General features: G+C 39.8%; 1 protein-coding gene across 1 annotated transcript in view; it reads left to right on the plus strand.

Annotated features, from left to right (window-relative positions):
- The window catches only part of LOC117304780 (CAD protein-like), a 44,186-nt gene that overhangs the window by 5,630 nt on the left and 23,764 nt on the right, over window positions 1–14,792 (plus strand). The window contains exons 6-17 of the mRNA XM_033789388.1: window positions 985–1,156; window positions 2,418–2,711; window positions 5,443–5,596; window positions 6,400–6,531; window positions 6,976–7,209; window positions 7,699–7,920; window positions 8,878–9,066; window positions 10,148–10,381; window positions 11,384–11,521; window positions 12,015–12,259; window positions 13,369–13,615; window positions 13,775–13,975. Of these exons, the coding sequence (XP_033645279.1) occupies window positions 985–1,156; window positions 2,418–2,711; window positions 5,443–5,596; window positions 6,400–6,531; window positions 6,976–7,209; window positions 7,699–7,920; window positions 8,878–9,066; window positions 10,148–10,381; window positions 11,384–11,521; window positions 12,015–12,259; window positions 13,369–13,615; window positions 13,775–13,975 (2,462 nt within the window). The remainder of the gene's footprint in view (window positions 1–984; window positions 1,157–2,417; window positions 2,712–5,442; window positions 5,597–6,399; window positions 6,532–6,975; window positions 7,210–7,698; window positions 7,921–8,877; window positions 9,067–10,147; window positions 10,382–11,383; window positions 11,522–12,014; window positions 12,260–13,368; window positions 13,616–13,774; window positions 13,976–14,792) is intronic.

A 14,792-nucleotide genomic window follows, 5' to 3' on the forward strand; every position in this document is an offset into this window, starting at 1 on the left:
ATACTGACTCAGACTTGGACTTGATGGATGTAAACCACTGTTGACTTGTGACTCAGACTTGAGTGAGACTCAAGTCACAGTAGTGCTGACTCAGGCTTGGACTCAAGTAACAATAGTTGTAAACCATTAATGACTTGTGACTCGGACTTGAGTCAGCCTCGAGTTACAGTAATGCTGACTCAGACTTGGACTTGATGGATGTAAACCACTGTTAAATTGTGACTCAAACTCGAGTCACAGTGAGTCAGACTAGGACTTGGACTCGAGTCATGATGGTTGTTAACCAGTGTTGACTCATGACTCAGACTTGAGTCAGACTCTGAGTCAGACTCGAGTCACAGTAATGCTGACTCTGATTTGGACTTGAGTCACGATGGTCGAAGAATTTAAACTCTGACTGTTTCCATGGATCCGAACTGCCTCTAGCCAGCAGGCTAGCTCGGTGGTCTAATGGTAAGACATTTGCGTTAGCAATGCAAATGTCTTGGGGTCGAATCCCACCCCAATGATTTGCCTGTGAGTATTTCTGACAGAACTCAAAGAGAAAGTACTGAGTATACAGTGCTTAAAGGCAGTGGACACTATTGGTAATTACTCAAAATAATTATTAGCATAAAACCTTACTTGGTAATGAGTATCTGAAGTGACATAGTTTTCAAGAAAGAATTAATTTTCCAAGAAGTTGATTTCAAGACGTCTGAATTAGAAGTTGAGGTCTCGAAATCAAGCATCTGAAAGCACACAACTTCGAGTGACAATGTTTTGTTTTTTTATCTCGCAACTTCAACAACCAATTGAGCTCAGATTTTTACAGGTTTGTTATTTCATGCATATGTTGAGATACACCATGTGAGAAGACTGTTCTTTAACAATTACCAATAGTGTCCAGTGTCATTAATACACATCTATTTAAAGGAAAAAAAACAAATGAAATTATTTATCCCCGATGCAAAAAATTAACATCTATTACAATTTTTTGTTAAGATTATGACGGCCTGTTCCTAAGCAACGGACCTGGAAACCCTGAGATGTGTGCAGAGTCCATACAGCATATCCGTCGCATTCTCAGCGAGCCCAACCCTAAACCTGTCTTTGGTATCTGTCTCGGACATCAGCTCATCTCCCTGGCTTTGGGCACTGGCTCCTTCAAGATGAAGTAAGTCTAATTAGATAAAGTAGTATACTTAGACCCTTCTCGATGACGTCAATATTGTATTACTTGCTGGAGAATGTTAACATTGTATACACAATCTTCATTGGCTTCCTGTTAAATACAGAACATAACTCAAAATTGCTACTTGCATTCAAAACCCTTCATGGATTAGCTCAATCTTACATACAAGACCTGTTATAACTTCGCAACCTGGGGCCTATGATCTCTTCATCACAAAATTATCTGTTTTTAAAACTCGCCTGGCAAGCTACGGGGATTGGGCCTTTTCCAGCTGTGCACTGCATCTCTGAAGTTCCTGGCCAGACGAGTTAAGGGACACAACTGATCTGTCATCTTTCAAACACCATCTTTTTTAATCTTTTGTTTGAACCACAGTGAGTTGTAGGCCTGGGCGAATTATTCGAATATCCGGTTAATGGCGAATTGGTTTTCCTATCCGTAACCGCGAATGCCTTTTTTTTCTTAACCGGATATCCGCATAGGGCGCGAATACCTATTTACAAACCGGATAGTTCTGTAATTACAACCGAGTAACCGGATATTCTTTAATATCCTAATATCCGCGGACGTCGGGCGTTAACTGATATGAATGTTTTGTCTGAATCCTTATGAAACAGCATAAATTAAGTATTTAACTATGCTCACCTCCGTGAAGAGTTAAAACAATGACATTTCTGACGTAATTTGTTCAAAGATTACAAAAGTTTTCCTTCACGTAGAGTCAATCACGATCAAAAGAAAAAGCAAATCGCCATCTTTAAATTAGATCCGGTCATTTTTATGAATGAACCGAGTGACACTGTCTAAAACTAATGTCAATCCGCCCATAAGATCTAATTCACAAACAAACAGCGCCCTCTAGCAGCAAAAAAAATATGTTTTAATTTTCTTTTTTTAATTTTTTGTTTGAATAGCGCCCTCTAGTGGCGAAAAAAACTATTCGAATATCCGGTTAATTTCGGATAGTTGGCCAGCTGTATCCGAATAACAAAATTTCACTATTTGCCCAGCACTAGTGAGTTGCTAGTGACTGGCGCCTTTAAATGGTCCTCCAGATACTGTGTGCAATAGACATTTTTACTATCTTCAAACATGTACCACGATACGCAACACTAGATGGCACTACATGTATGTGTATGCATCATGTAATGCGCATAGTACTCCAGAACGGTTGAATGTTGCTTTTTAAAATGAATAAGTAAAACCACACTTAAATGATGCTGTGAACCTGTCCTTACCATAGATACGGGAACCGTGGCCACAACCAACCTTGTGTCCACAGCGGAACCGGGCGCTGTTACATCACCACGCAAAACCACGGCTTCGCCATCGATCCCACCAAACTGCCCTCCGATTGGTCCATTTTGTTTACCAATGCCAATGACCTGACCAATGAGGGGATCGTTCACAACACCAAGCCGCTTTTTGCCGTGCAGTTTCATCCAGAGAACATGGCTGGCCCAAGGGACTTGGAATTCCTCTTCGACGTCTTCATTGACACGGTGCGAGATCGCAAGATGGGACTTGATTCTAACAAGTAAGTAGTCGAGTACAGTATTAAGAGAATTTAGTTGTCTCCAAGTTTACATTAGTTGAGAAACCCATTGCCTAATTCATACACTCTTGTTTTGCTGAGATGTATAACTATGAGCCATTCCAATCAGCTTTATTCCACTTACTGCATCTCTTTGGAACTCCTTGCCTGGTGCATGTTTCCCTCCATCCTACAATCTGGACATTTTACAATTAAAGCCATTGGACCCTTTCAGTAAACAGTATTGTCAAAGGCCCACACTTTGTGTATCACAACTTATATATAAAATAACAAACCTGTGAAAATTTCGGCTCAACCGGTCATCGGAGTCGGGAGAAAATCCACCCTTGTATCCGCACGTTTTAAAATTAATCCGTAATTCTCGATATCGAGAATTGATATTTGGTGTTTTCTCAAAAAGTAAAGCATTTCATGGAATAATATTTCATCAGAAGTCTTTCACCACTACCTTCTGTAAACCCTGTAAGTTATTTGTAAATCTGTGAACTTTTTTTTTTTTCTGTACCGAAAGTGTCCAATGGCTTTAAGTGGTAATATCTATTCCTACCTTCAGGTCCCCAAGTTATTTTCATCTAAACAATTTTTCTTCTGGTAGCCCCTAGAAACAAGAGTGGCTTAAAGGATTTGGGTACTTTTTCAAAATGTAAATAGATTTACATTAAACTTACAGGGTTTGAAGATAATGATAGTGGAAAGCTTCCCTTCAAATATTACTTACTGAGGTGCTGTAGTTTTTTAGAAATGAGTAAAACAATGTCATGCAAATACATTTGTAAATTATTAAAATAATTTTCGTCTCATGAGACGAAAATTATTTTCATGACATTGTTTTACTCATTTCCCAAAAACTACAGCACCTCAGCACGTAATATTTTCAGGGAAGCTTTCTACTATCATTATCTTTAAACTGTGTAAGTTTAGTGTAAATCTGTGGACATGGTGTTTTTTGTCCTACAAAAGTTATATAGACCCTTTCAGGCCTTCTTTTGGTGGAATTTGCACAAAAAATAAATAAATAAAATAAAGACTCCCAAGCTTACATGTGGCAAACACTCGACCACAATCTTACCCGTGTGCTTGTTTGTTTGGCATACTAACGTGCAGGATGCTCTTGTGGTATTCTCGTGCTGCATCAATGCGATATGAGCATAACGTGGACGGATACCAGCTGACCAGTGCATCATATACTCCATGTAATATCATTCAAAGAATACCAGTTATTAATCACGCATTGTGCCTCCATTACAACGGGCTTTGTCAACGACCATATTCTGTGTGAAAATTTGTTCTCAATATCTGACGATGTTGGTTCTTGTATATTGCCTTCAAAAAATTATGTTTCTCCGCCGGCATCTACTTTTCAGAAAAAGTCTTTCTTTTTTAAGTTAGTGGGGAGTTTTTGGTTAAAAGATTGTTCTTTCAAAATCCGTCCTTTGAAAACTTTCTAAACAAAATTGATAGTTAATAAATAGACTTTGTAACAGTTTGTTCTTTTTATTTTTCATAATTTTAGACATTTTTCTTTTCTTGAGTTTAGACTTTTGAAAAATCTTGGAAACGGTCTAGTAATTTTTAAAGGTAAATCAGACAGGCTTTGTAATCGTTTGTTGTTTAAATTCTCACAGTTGGAGTTTAAAAAAAAAAAATTATATAATTTTTTTAAATAAATAAAGAAATTCCTTAAACCTTGTTACTCCGGGTTGGTTACAAAAAGTTCAACACGCCACCATTTCAACATCCCCCCCCCTCAAATCTGGATGCTAGTTCTAAATATTTTTGTCAGCAAAAAACTCTTACCTCATGTCCTGTGAGAAACAAGACTTTATATTTACGTAGCCCTGTATTGTACTTGGGAACCCCCCCCCCAAAAAAAAAAAAAAAAATTAGTGCATTAGCATTGTCAAGGGCATCACATTCTAAATGTGTGTGAAATAGGCAGGTTATTAATACGAGAATACATTCGACGTACATCCTTCCTTGTATCCATAGCAACACCTGTTTACAGGCCGTTGCCAAAGAACAAGTGTGTCAATATCAGGGTCCAATATCGTAGAGCTGTAAATATTGCTTAAACATTTCCTGCTTTAGCAAAAACAAGCAGGATACCAGTCAAAGATTGTACATGTGACATGGTAGTTTGCTAACCTTATTGTGGTAAGCATATCTTTGTTGTGCTTAGCTACTCCTTGTGCTATAAAGCAGCTCTATGAAATACGGCCTAGGTTGGGTCCATTGATTGGCCAACAATGATGACTGATTGTTTTTAAGTTGCATCAGTCAGTCAATGTTGCATTATTTCCTCTTCACCTCATGCATATGTATGATGTAGGGTATTTCCCACTCCTGGAAATACCCTATCATACCATACCCTTTTGGCCTTGACAGTGACACACATTAAGTCTTTCTTATATTAAGATTTTGGACTTTTCAAAAACGTTATTGGTGCGGGAAAAGTGAAGCCCTACAGTCTTGTTGAACTTGACCCCAAATTTAAGCACTGTATTAGCCATAAAGATGTTGCCGAAATGTCTGTTCAAATAGAAACAGTTTACACGTCGTACTTTGTGAGGGAACAATTGTTTCTTATTTAGATTTGAGACTTGCAAAGAAGTTTTGATGCGGTAATTTTGTTTAAGCTACAAGCCCTGCCGTCCTGTGTAATTGTACCCCAATTTCGAGCATCGGATAAAAGCATTATGACGTTGCCTTGCAGGATGTCTGTACGAGAGAGGATCCGTTCACTCATGATGTTCAAGCCACTACCCGGAACCCCAACGGAAGACAACCCTCCTAAGAAGGTGTTGATCCTGGGCTCCGGAGGACTGTCTATCGGTCAAGCCGGGGAGTTTGACTACTCTGGCTCACAGGTAAGACCAAATTTGGTATCCGAAATAAAAAAGTTGCATCCCCTTGACATCATCCCCTTGCTGCTGCTTCCCAGGGCCAAATTTCATGAAGCTATTAAAGCAGATAATTTTGCTTAGCAAATATGTGTTTGTTTTTTAACATCGGTGACTTTTAATCAAAACCTTCATCCCGCATTTCAGTTATTGTAAGATGAGTTGAACATTTCATTGGTTTTTCTTAATAATCAGATGGGGATTATGTACAAAGATTATTCAATAATACGTTTTTTTGAAAACGGGAATGTCAAAGATGTTGGCTACGTATTCTTCAGGTTACCCATTGACCTGATGTAGCCGAAATCTTGGATTGAATTGTGTAAGCTACAAAGGACTTACCTCTCACAAAGGGAAGGCTAATTCCTGCGCAGCCTAATTTTCAACCCTTCACAAAAGTGAGCATTGCTCACACAATCATGAATTATTTTCGGACTTTATGGTGTCATATGAAAGTTGAGACCATTAGTTATCCATACACCTAAACCTTTTCCTCCAGAATCATATACTTTTTATTCAGCAGCCATTTCAAAAGTGTATAGTTTTTTTTGAGACACACGGTATAGCTGTTGAGCAGATAGTTTTGCTCAGCAAGAATTAAGTGGAGTACCAGTTGCTGAAATTTAAACTGTATGGTATTTTGGCTGGTAACGTATTTCTGCTAAGCAATATATTTCTATGCTTTCAGTCAGAAAGAACAGATTGTCAGTAAATTTTACAGATGGTATAACATTTTCTTTTACTGACAAATTCTTATTTTGTGTTTTCAGGCGATCAAAGCATTGAAAGAAGAAGGCGTACAGTCGGTTCTGATCAATCCCAACATCGCAACGGTGCAAACATCCAAGGGAATGGCGGACCGCGTTTACTTCCTGCCCATCACACCGGACTATGTCGCACAGGTAGTCATCAATATTCATCGTCCAATATTAATGCATGTTGATGATGTCTACTATGATGCTAGTCGTCCTTCTCAAGTCTGATTTCCGATTTCTCAGAAGTTTTCTCAAAAAAATCAGCATTAAATAGCCTGAAAAGTCTGGAATGAGATTTTTTCGAATTTTTTCTGAAATCAGATGTTTTTATGTCTGCCATATAAAAGTAGCTGTTATTTTCTTTTTATATGAACCAATATTGCTTTTTGATCCACCTCTATAGCACATCAAGGCATTCAAGCCATTTTATGTTAAGAAATTTAACATTCTGCGAACTCATTTTTGTTCTCCACTTACGGCCCAAAGAATACTGTGTTTTACAGGGCGTCTTCAGCAAAGAATTCTATATGAATGAATTTGACGTGAGTACTGCGCCATGCCATTATTTCTTGATTTTGACTTACTGAACAGGTCATAGAGAGTGAGCGTCCAGACGGCATCTTACTAAACTTCGGTGGTCAGACTGGATTGAACTGTGGCGTTCAGCTGGATGCAGCAGGGACCTTGAGCAAGTACAACGTGAAGGTGCTCGGTACGCCGGTCAAGTCCATCATCGATACGGAGGACAGGAAGATCTTTGCCGAGAAGATGGAGTCGATTGGGGAGAAAGTGGCACCGAGTCAGGCGGCATATTCTGTTGATGAGGTAAATGGTAGTGGGAATAACATGTGGGGACAGTACGGCATATTGAAATTGCATTCTTTATTAAGCTTCTTTTTGTTAAACTAAAAAAGCATCAGAAATCAGTCCGTAAAAAGTTAAGAGATTGTAACCGTCGAGCATTCTATTCTGCTTTACGCATTGTACAGCGGGTGCCGTTCGAGCGCGGCATGAATACACTTTGTTTTGTAGAAAGCTACCCTTAAAATATTACTTACTGAGGTGCTGTAGTTTTTGAGAAATGAGTAAAATAATGTCACAATTTTTCTTTTTTCTTCTACTATCATTATCTTCAAACCTTGTAAGTTTAATGTAAATCTGTGGACATTTTGAAAAGTACCTGAATCCTTCAAACTAGGTATCTTGTAATCTCTATTATGGAACTTGAAATTAACGATAATTTGTATTCTTAATAGGTACAACCAGACTCACCACAAAAACCAACCATTTTGTTTCATTTTTCATCTGATGCAGGCAGTTGAGGCTGCTGAGAAGATTGGCTACCCAGTCATGGTCCGAGCTGCCTTTGCTCTGGGAGGTCTGGGGTCTGGATTCGCCAACTCTAAAGCCGAGTTGGTCCCCTTAGTGACGGCAGCCTTTGCCCATACCAGTCAGGTTCTCGTTGATAAGTCACTACGAGGCTGGAAGGAGGTCGAGTACGAGGTCGTGAGGGATGCCTTCGACAACTGCATCACGGTAAGGTCGATTTCAGCGCGTAGAGACTTAATTGTAATATGCGCTTTATAAGAACTGTTTATTATTATTGTTATTATTATTATTTCAGTAAATGACTGGCATAACTAAGGTCCATCGACAGAACATTTTCGTCAACAATCAATGTACATTTATATTGATAAATCAGAAATCCAATATCATGTGTACTTGGTATATCAGTTTATTCCAATTTACAAAACAAAGGCTTGAGACAGCCAGCCCTTGATGAGCCAAACTAAATAATAGTGGCACATGTTCTCAAGTTTTTGGCTTGATTCACTGCACCTGTAAGGGATGAGAAAATTAGGACTTTTTATGAATTTGCTGGATGACAAAATAGCATATAGGATTTGAGGCATTGCATGGTGAGGTATCAATGTATATTTGGTTTGCAGTAACACCATGTGTGTATCTACTTGCCAGGTAGAGTTTGTTCTTAGAGAACTGTCTTGCTTTGTTCTACTACCGCAGAGTAGATTGTTCGGGTGTTCGGGAGACTTCTCAGTTCTGAAAAGAACTGTCCTGCTTATTAACTATTACCTGGTATAGAAATAGGCTGGGACTACTACTCTAGCTTATTGTATCAGGATTAACTGTACTACCATGGAGTCAGTTCTTGAATTGGTGTCAACATTTCGACTAGCTTGCTCTAGTCATCGTCAGGAGACAAAAGAGCAGTTATCTTCTTCTGATCTCGATAAATCCTGCTCTTTGATCTTCTCTAGTACTGAGGATACTGATCCCAGAAGCTCCTTGACATTTTTAACCTCAAGTGGTCACCAAAAGGTGGAAATGCCATCATTTCAATATACCTCCTAAAATGTAGGAATCAGTTCCTTGGCTTACCAAAAGTATACCTTGCTTGTACAGAGCATTAGGGCATTCTGACGGAGTGCACAAGAACGATTTGTAATTATTATTATTATGTTGTATTGACAGGTATGTAACATGGAGAATGTGGACCCACTCGGCATACACACCGGTGAATCGATCGTCGTTGCCCCAAGTCAGACGCTGACTAACATTGAGTACAACTTACTGCGCACAGCAGCCATCAAAGTCATTCGTCATCTTGGTGTGGTCGGAGAGTGTAACATACAGTATGCTTTGAATCCACTCTCACAAGAGGTAACTATGAGCTCCTTGCGTTGTAGGAATGGGTTGAGCTGAAAATGGCATATGCCCAGTTCATACTTCCTGTCAAAGGGCTGTTTTCGCAGCAAATGTTTGGCAGGATTTGAGCACATTTCAACTGTTGCGAATTATTCAAATATTTTTTTGGCAATGAAGATAAGGCGGTTCTGCCTTCAAACAGGATGTCATTAATTCTCCCTGAAACATTATCAGGAACAAAAAGTTCCCAATTTTTATTTGTTTATTTTAGTCAAAACTGTTGGCTTCCTTTCTTTTGTTCTTTCCTTTTTGTCTTGTCTACGATTTGTTCAACTGTGGAAACGGTATTATTTTTTTTCTAGAGAAAAACCATAATTTGAAAGAATATTACGGAGAGTTTAGCATGCATGATTTTCTTCCTACTTTAGTCTGATTTAAAGGAACACATTGCCTTGGATCGGTCGAGTTGGTCTTTAAAAAAAGCGTTTGTAACCGTTTGTTATAGAATGCATATGATTAGAAAGATATTTTAAAAGTAGAATATAATGATCCACACAAGTATCACTTGAAATTGCGTGGTTTTCCTTTTACCTCGTCAACAAACACGGTCGGCCATTTATGGGAGTCAAATTTTGGACTCCCATTAATGGCTGACCGTGTTAGTTTGCAAAGTAAAAGGAAAACCACGCAATTTCGAGGCAAATGTGTGTGGATCATTGTATTCGACTTTTTAGACGTCTTTATACTCGTATGCATCTTATAACAAACGGTTACAAACCCTTTTCAAAGACCAACTCAACCAACCAAGGCAACGTGTTTCTTAAAGTTAGTCTGATTTCCGATTTTGCCTTTGGACAAATCTGAACACTAGAATCAAATAGCCTACACTGAATGCACATGTACATGTTGGTCAGCCCTTGTATTCAATGATGTGTTCCTACTTTTTTTCCCTAAGGACTAAAAATCATACCTATTTTAGGTAAAGAGGTTTCTTTTGATGATAGATGCATTCGTTTGTATTTCCAAAAGTATGTGACGTACACTATCTGTCTGTTCACCAATCAAGTAATTTTTATTTTTTTCTTCTTATTTGCAGTACTTCATCATTGAGGTCAACGCTCGCCTCTCCCGTAGCTCAGCATTGGCCAGTAAAGCAACCGGTTACCCACTCGCCTACATTGCAGCTAAGCTGTCGCTAGGTATCCCGCTACCACAGCTGACCAACTCCGTGACCGGTTCCACTACAGCCTGCTTTGAGCCCAGTCTGGATTATCTGGTGGTCAAGATCCCCCGCTGGGATCTGAAGAAATTCACTAAAGTCAGCAAGACGGTAAGTATGTCTCAGTGTGGGATTCAGTGTGGGACCTTTTTTTTTTTCATTCTGGAGTAGTTTCTTTACAACGAGAAATTCACAAAAGCCAACAAGTTGGTATGTTTCAACCCTCTCGGTGTTAAGTTGTGTAATATCCGCAGGCATATCACTTGGGTGGGATTTGAACCCACAACCTTTGCCATTATACAGCACCCGAGTTTGCCTATAGGCAGAAATGACTGCTTGGATATTAAGTGCTAAGTAAAAATGAGCAGGGCCCAATTTTATAAAGCCTGTAGCCACGAAAATTTGCTTAGTATGAAATTTCTTCCTTGATAAAAACAGGATTACCAACTAAATTTCCACAGGTTATTACTCAAAATAATGATTAGCAAAAAACCTTACTTAGTAACGAGTAATGGGGAGAGGTTGATAGTATAAAACATTGTGAGAAGCGACTCCCTCTGAAGTGAAGTAGTTTTCGAGAAAGAAGTAATTTTCCACGAATTTGATTTCGAGACCTCAGAATTAGATTTTGAGGTCTCGAAATCAAGCATCTGAAAGCACACAACTTCGTGTGACAAGTGTGGTTTTTTCTTTCATTATTATCTTGCAACTTTGACAACCAATTGAGCTCAAATTTTTACAGGTTGGTTATTTTATGCATATGTTGAGATACAGCATATGAAAAAACTGGTCTTTGACAATTACCAATAGTGTCCAGTGTCTTTAAGCAGCTCAATGAAACTGCTCCTTTTTAAAAGATGCCCAAAAAGAAAATGTAGATGAGCACAACAAAGTTATGCTTACTAGATTTAGGTAACCTGCCAAAATACCCAGACAGGTTACTCAGACAAGTGCACAACATCACTCTCTTCCAGCACAAACTTAAAACGCACTTGTACAAGCTTGCTTTCCCAACAATTTGACAATACTTTTACTAAACCGGCGGCTTTGAATGGTTTACAGTAAAGTGCGCCTTATTCCTTATTACAAATGCCGTATTCTTTGATTTATCAGATTGGGAGTTCCATGAAGAGTGTCGGTGAAGTGATGGCTGTCGGCCGTTGCTTCGAGGAGGCGTTCCAGAAGGCACTGCGTATGGTCAACGAGCATGTGAATGGCTTTGAGTGTGACGTGCAGAAAGTCTCAGATGAGGTAAGACGGTTCTTGAATTTCACTCTTGACGGGGCACAGTGATTTTCCTCTGGTAAATGGCACTTACTACGACTAGAATGTCAATTTGTATTGGAACTTTGCAAAGGGCACCACGGCAAAAGCATCAGGGCATCATGGCAATTGCTGTGGGTCCGGTTGGTTATTTGGAAGCTTAAGTAGTGGTAACTTTAGTCGCCTTCAACTTCAAGGACCTCGGTTCGAATCCTGTTCAAAAGACTTTACTTTATATTAGTAAGTCCCTGATAAGTTACATTAAAAAAAGGTTTAAATTAGCATTGCAAAACTTTCACAAGTTTTGGGTTTGAACAATAGCAAAGCATATATTATGCTCTTTTTAAATATACAAATAGACTCATTTTGCTTGATTGCATCACATATCACATAAGCCATTATCAGGGTAACATTTCAAGGAATTTCTGGCCTTTACGTACTTCCACACCTGTTCCTCAACTTTGTCTTTATTTTTTGGCAGATTTTACAAACGCCAACAGATGAGCGTATCTTTGTCGTGGCCGCAGCTCTGAAGGCCGGCTATTCCATCGATCGTCTCTATTCCCTCACTAAGATCGACCCATGGTTCTTGCATAAGTTCCGTCGGATCGTCGACTGCACTGAGCGTCTTGAGGCTGTTCGGGGAGTGGCGCTCACCGCCGGTATCCTGCTGGAGGCCAAGCAGCTGGGCTTCTCCGATAAGCAGATCGGCAAAGTCGTGGAGATGTAAGTTTGGCAAAGATGACTTCTTGTCTTAAATCATCTCTGGTTGTAGGATAAACAAGTTTTGGTGTTGATGACTCAGACAGGAGGAACAATCTTGAAGGCTACAAGTTATGAGTATGAATTGAAAACACAAGTGACAGTTTTTAATCATACATTGTATTTACTGTGTACTCTTTGAACACTTATTGTCTGGTTAAAGACATTGGATACTATTGGTAATTGTCTAAGAGAAGTCTTCTCACTTGGTGTATCTCAACATATGCATAAAATAACAAACCTGTGAAAATTTGAGCTCAATCGGTCGTCGAAGTTGCAAGATAATAATGAAAGGAAAAAACACCCATGTCACACGAAGTTGTGTGCGTTTAGATGGTTGATTTCAAGACCTCAAGTTCTAAATCTGAGGTCTCGTAATCAAATTCGTGGAAAATTACTTCTTTCTCGAAAACTACGTTACTTCAGAGGGAGCCGCTTCGCACAATGTTTTATACCGTCAACAGCTCCCCATTACTTGTTGCCAATTAAGGTTTTAGCTAATAATTATTTTGAGAAATTACCAATAGTGTCTTCTGCCTTGTACATACAGCTTGGACAAGTTTTTTGTATTGTGGAGTTCAGAGTACCTGTGCATACACCCAGAGGTTGCAGGTTCAAAACTCTTTCTCTTCAATTGTTGTCTTTGTTCACCCCAACATTAAAGAGAAAGTCACATTCCATAAAAGTGATACTCTCACTGCCGCTGCCGAGGTTGTATCGTAAAATGGGTGAAATTCCCGGCTATATGGTGGTTTTGACCCCTTGCATGCGCGTCACACACAGCGACTGTGCCACGCTCACCATGTTGGTGGTCAATAGGTTTATGTGTAAACGCCGCGTCGCCTAAATTGCGCACTTCTCTGAATAACACACGTTGACATTGACCACCAAAATGGCGCATCCAAGATTATTCTGATGATGACGTCAGATGAATTGGGTCAATACATTTGTATGACTTGCCGACAGCTGAGCAGAATTTTTTCAATACTGTCCAGAAAATAAAAACACTTATAAAAACATAGCACGAATTTACTTCTCCAACAACTAATCTTTGTTACTTGTTCCTCCATCAGGACTGAGCTAGCCGTACGTACGACCCGTCACACCCTCGACATCCGACCCCACATCAAGCAGATCGACACGGTAGCCGCCGAGTGGCCAGCTACAACCAATTACCTGTACTTGACATACAACGGAGAGTCCCACGATCTAGACTTCCCCGGTGGTTATGTCATGGTGATTGGATCGGGAGTGTATCGTATCGGAAGCAGTGTGGAATTTGATTGGTGCGCTGTGGGGTGCATTACTGCCCTTAGAGAGGTACGTCTAACATAATTTTTTGATATGCTCCGGGTTATGAATTGACTTTTTGGCTGTTGCCAGCTTTGCTGAGTTCCTTTGACAGTAAGATCATCTCAAACAAACAATTTACTGAGCTTGGTGTAAAACTGTCACCAATGTTTGGACGTTCTTTCACAGCTTGGCTTCAAGACGATCATGGTGAACTACAACCCAGAGACCGTCAGCACGGACTACGACATGTGCGACCGTCTGTACTTTGACGAGATCTCCTTTGAGGTCGTCATGGATATCTACGATATAGAGAATCCCAGGGGTGTGATACTGTCTATGGGTGGTCAACTGCCCAACAACATCGCTATGCAGCTACATCGACAACAGGTGAGTTTAACCAACCCCATCACACTGGACTAGTTTTGTAAAAATGTGCAAACGGAGTGGACATAGTCTTCGTCCGAGTCCATCACGTACTCTATTTCAAATTATCAAAAAATTTTCTACAAAACACAGCCAATACTCACGTAAATTCAATTTCAAATGTTTGGTCAGGGTTGGCTGCATTTCACTCTAATTGCTTCTCTCCACCCAAGGGTAAATGGGTACCTTTGAGGGCAGAGTTGGTTCTTGTGATTGATTAGCCTTGATTGCGCTACATATTTGGCGGCACAGGCTGTATACTACCCAGAACTTCGAGCCTGCTCAAAAGTTTCTGGCAACCATCCGCCCTGCAATAGACCAATCCAGTAGGCTCCGCCCACGACGCACATGTGAGCAAGAACACGTGGGGCTCTCAAATCCCTTTCTGCCCAACTCTACTGCGCGCGCCAAGCATACGTGCGGGCATGTCAGACCTTATTGTCGGACCTTCATTGCGTTGTGATTGGTCAATACGCAATGGGGCTGAGCTTAATGGATCGGTCTATTAGATGGAGTGGCAACAAACCTAAAACAAGGAGTCTGTACTATGAGCAGAATTGCCGTACTTAAATTGTACCACTTTGTTTGCAGATAGGCTAATAATTGGGATTGGACTAGGGTTATAACCAGTAAGCTTGGGCAATATCAATTTATTTTAATCACGATATATCGCCGACAATATATCGCGATATACGATATAATCCCGATTAATTAAATTTGACATCATCAGTCTTCAAACTCCCAGTGAAAGTTGTAGAAGAGACAGTCATAGCATAAGAAA

Source organism: Asterias rubens, chromosome 21, assembly GCF_902459465.1.
Source record: "Asterias rubens chromosome 21, eAstRub1.3, whole genome shotgun sequence".
NCBI lineage: Eukaryota > Metazoa > Echinodermata > Asteroidea > Forcipulatida > Asteriidae > Asterias > Asterias rubens.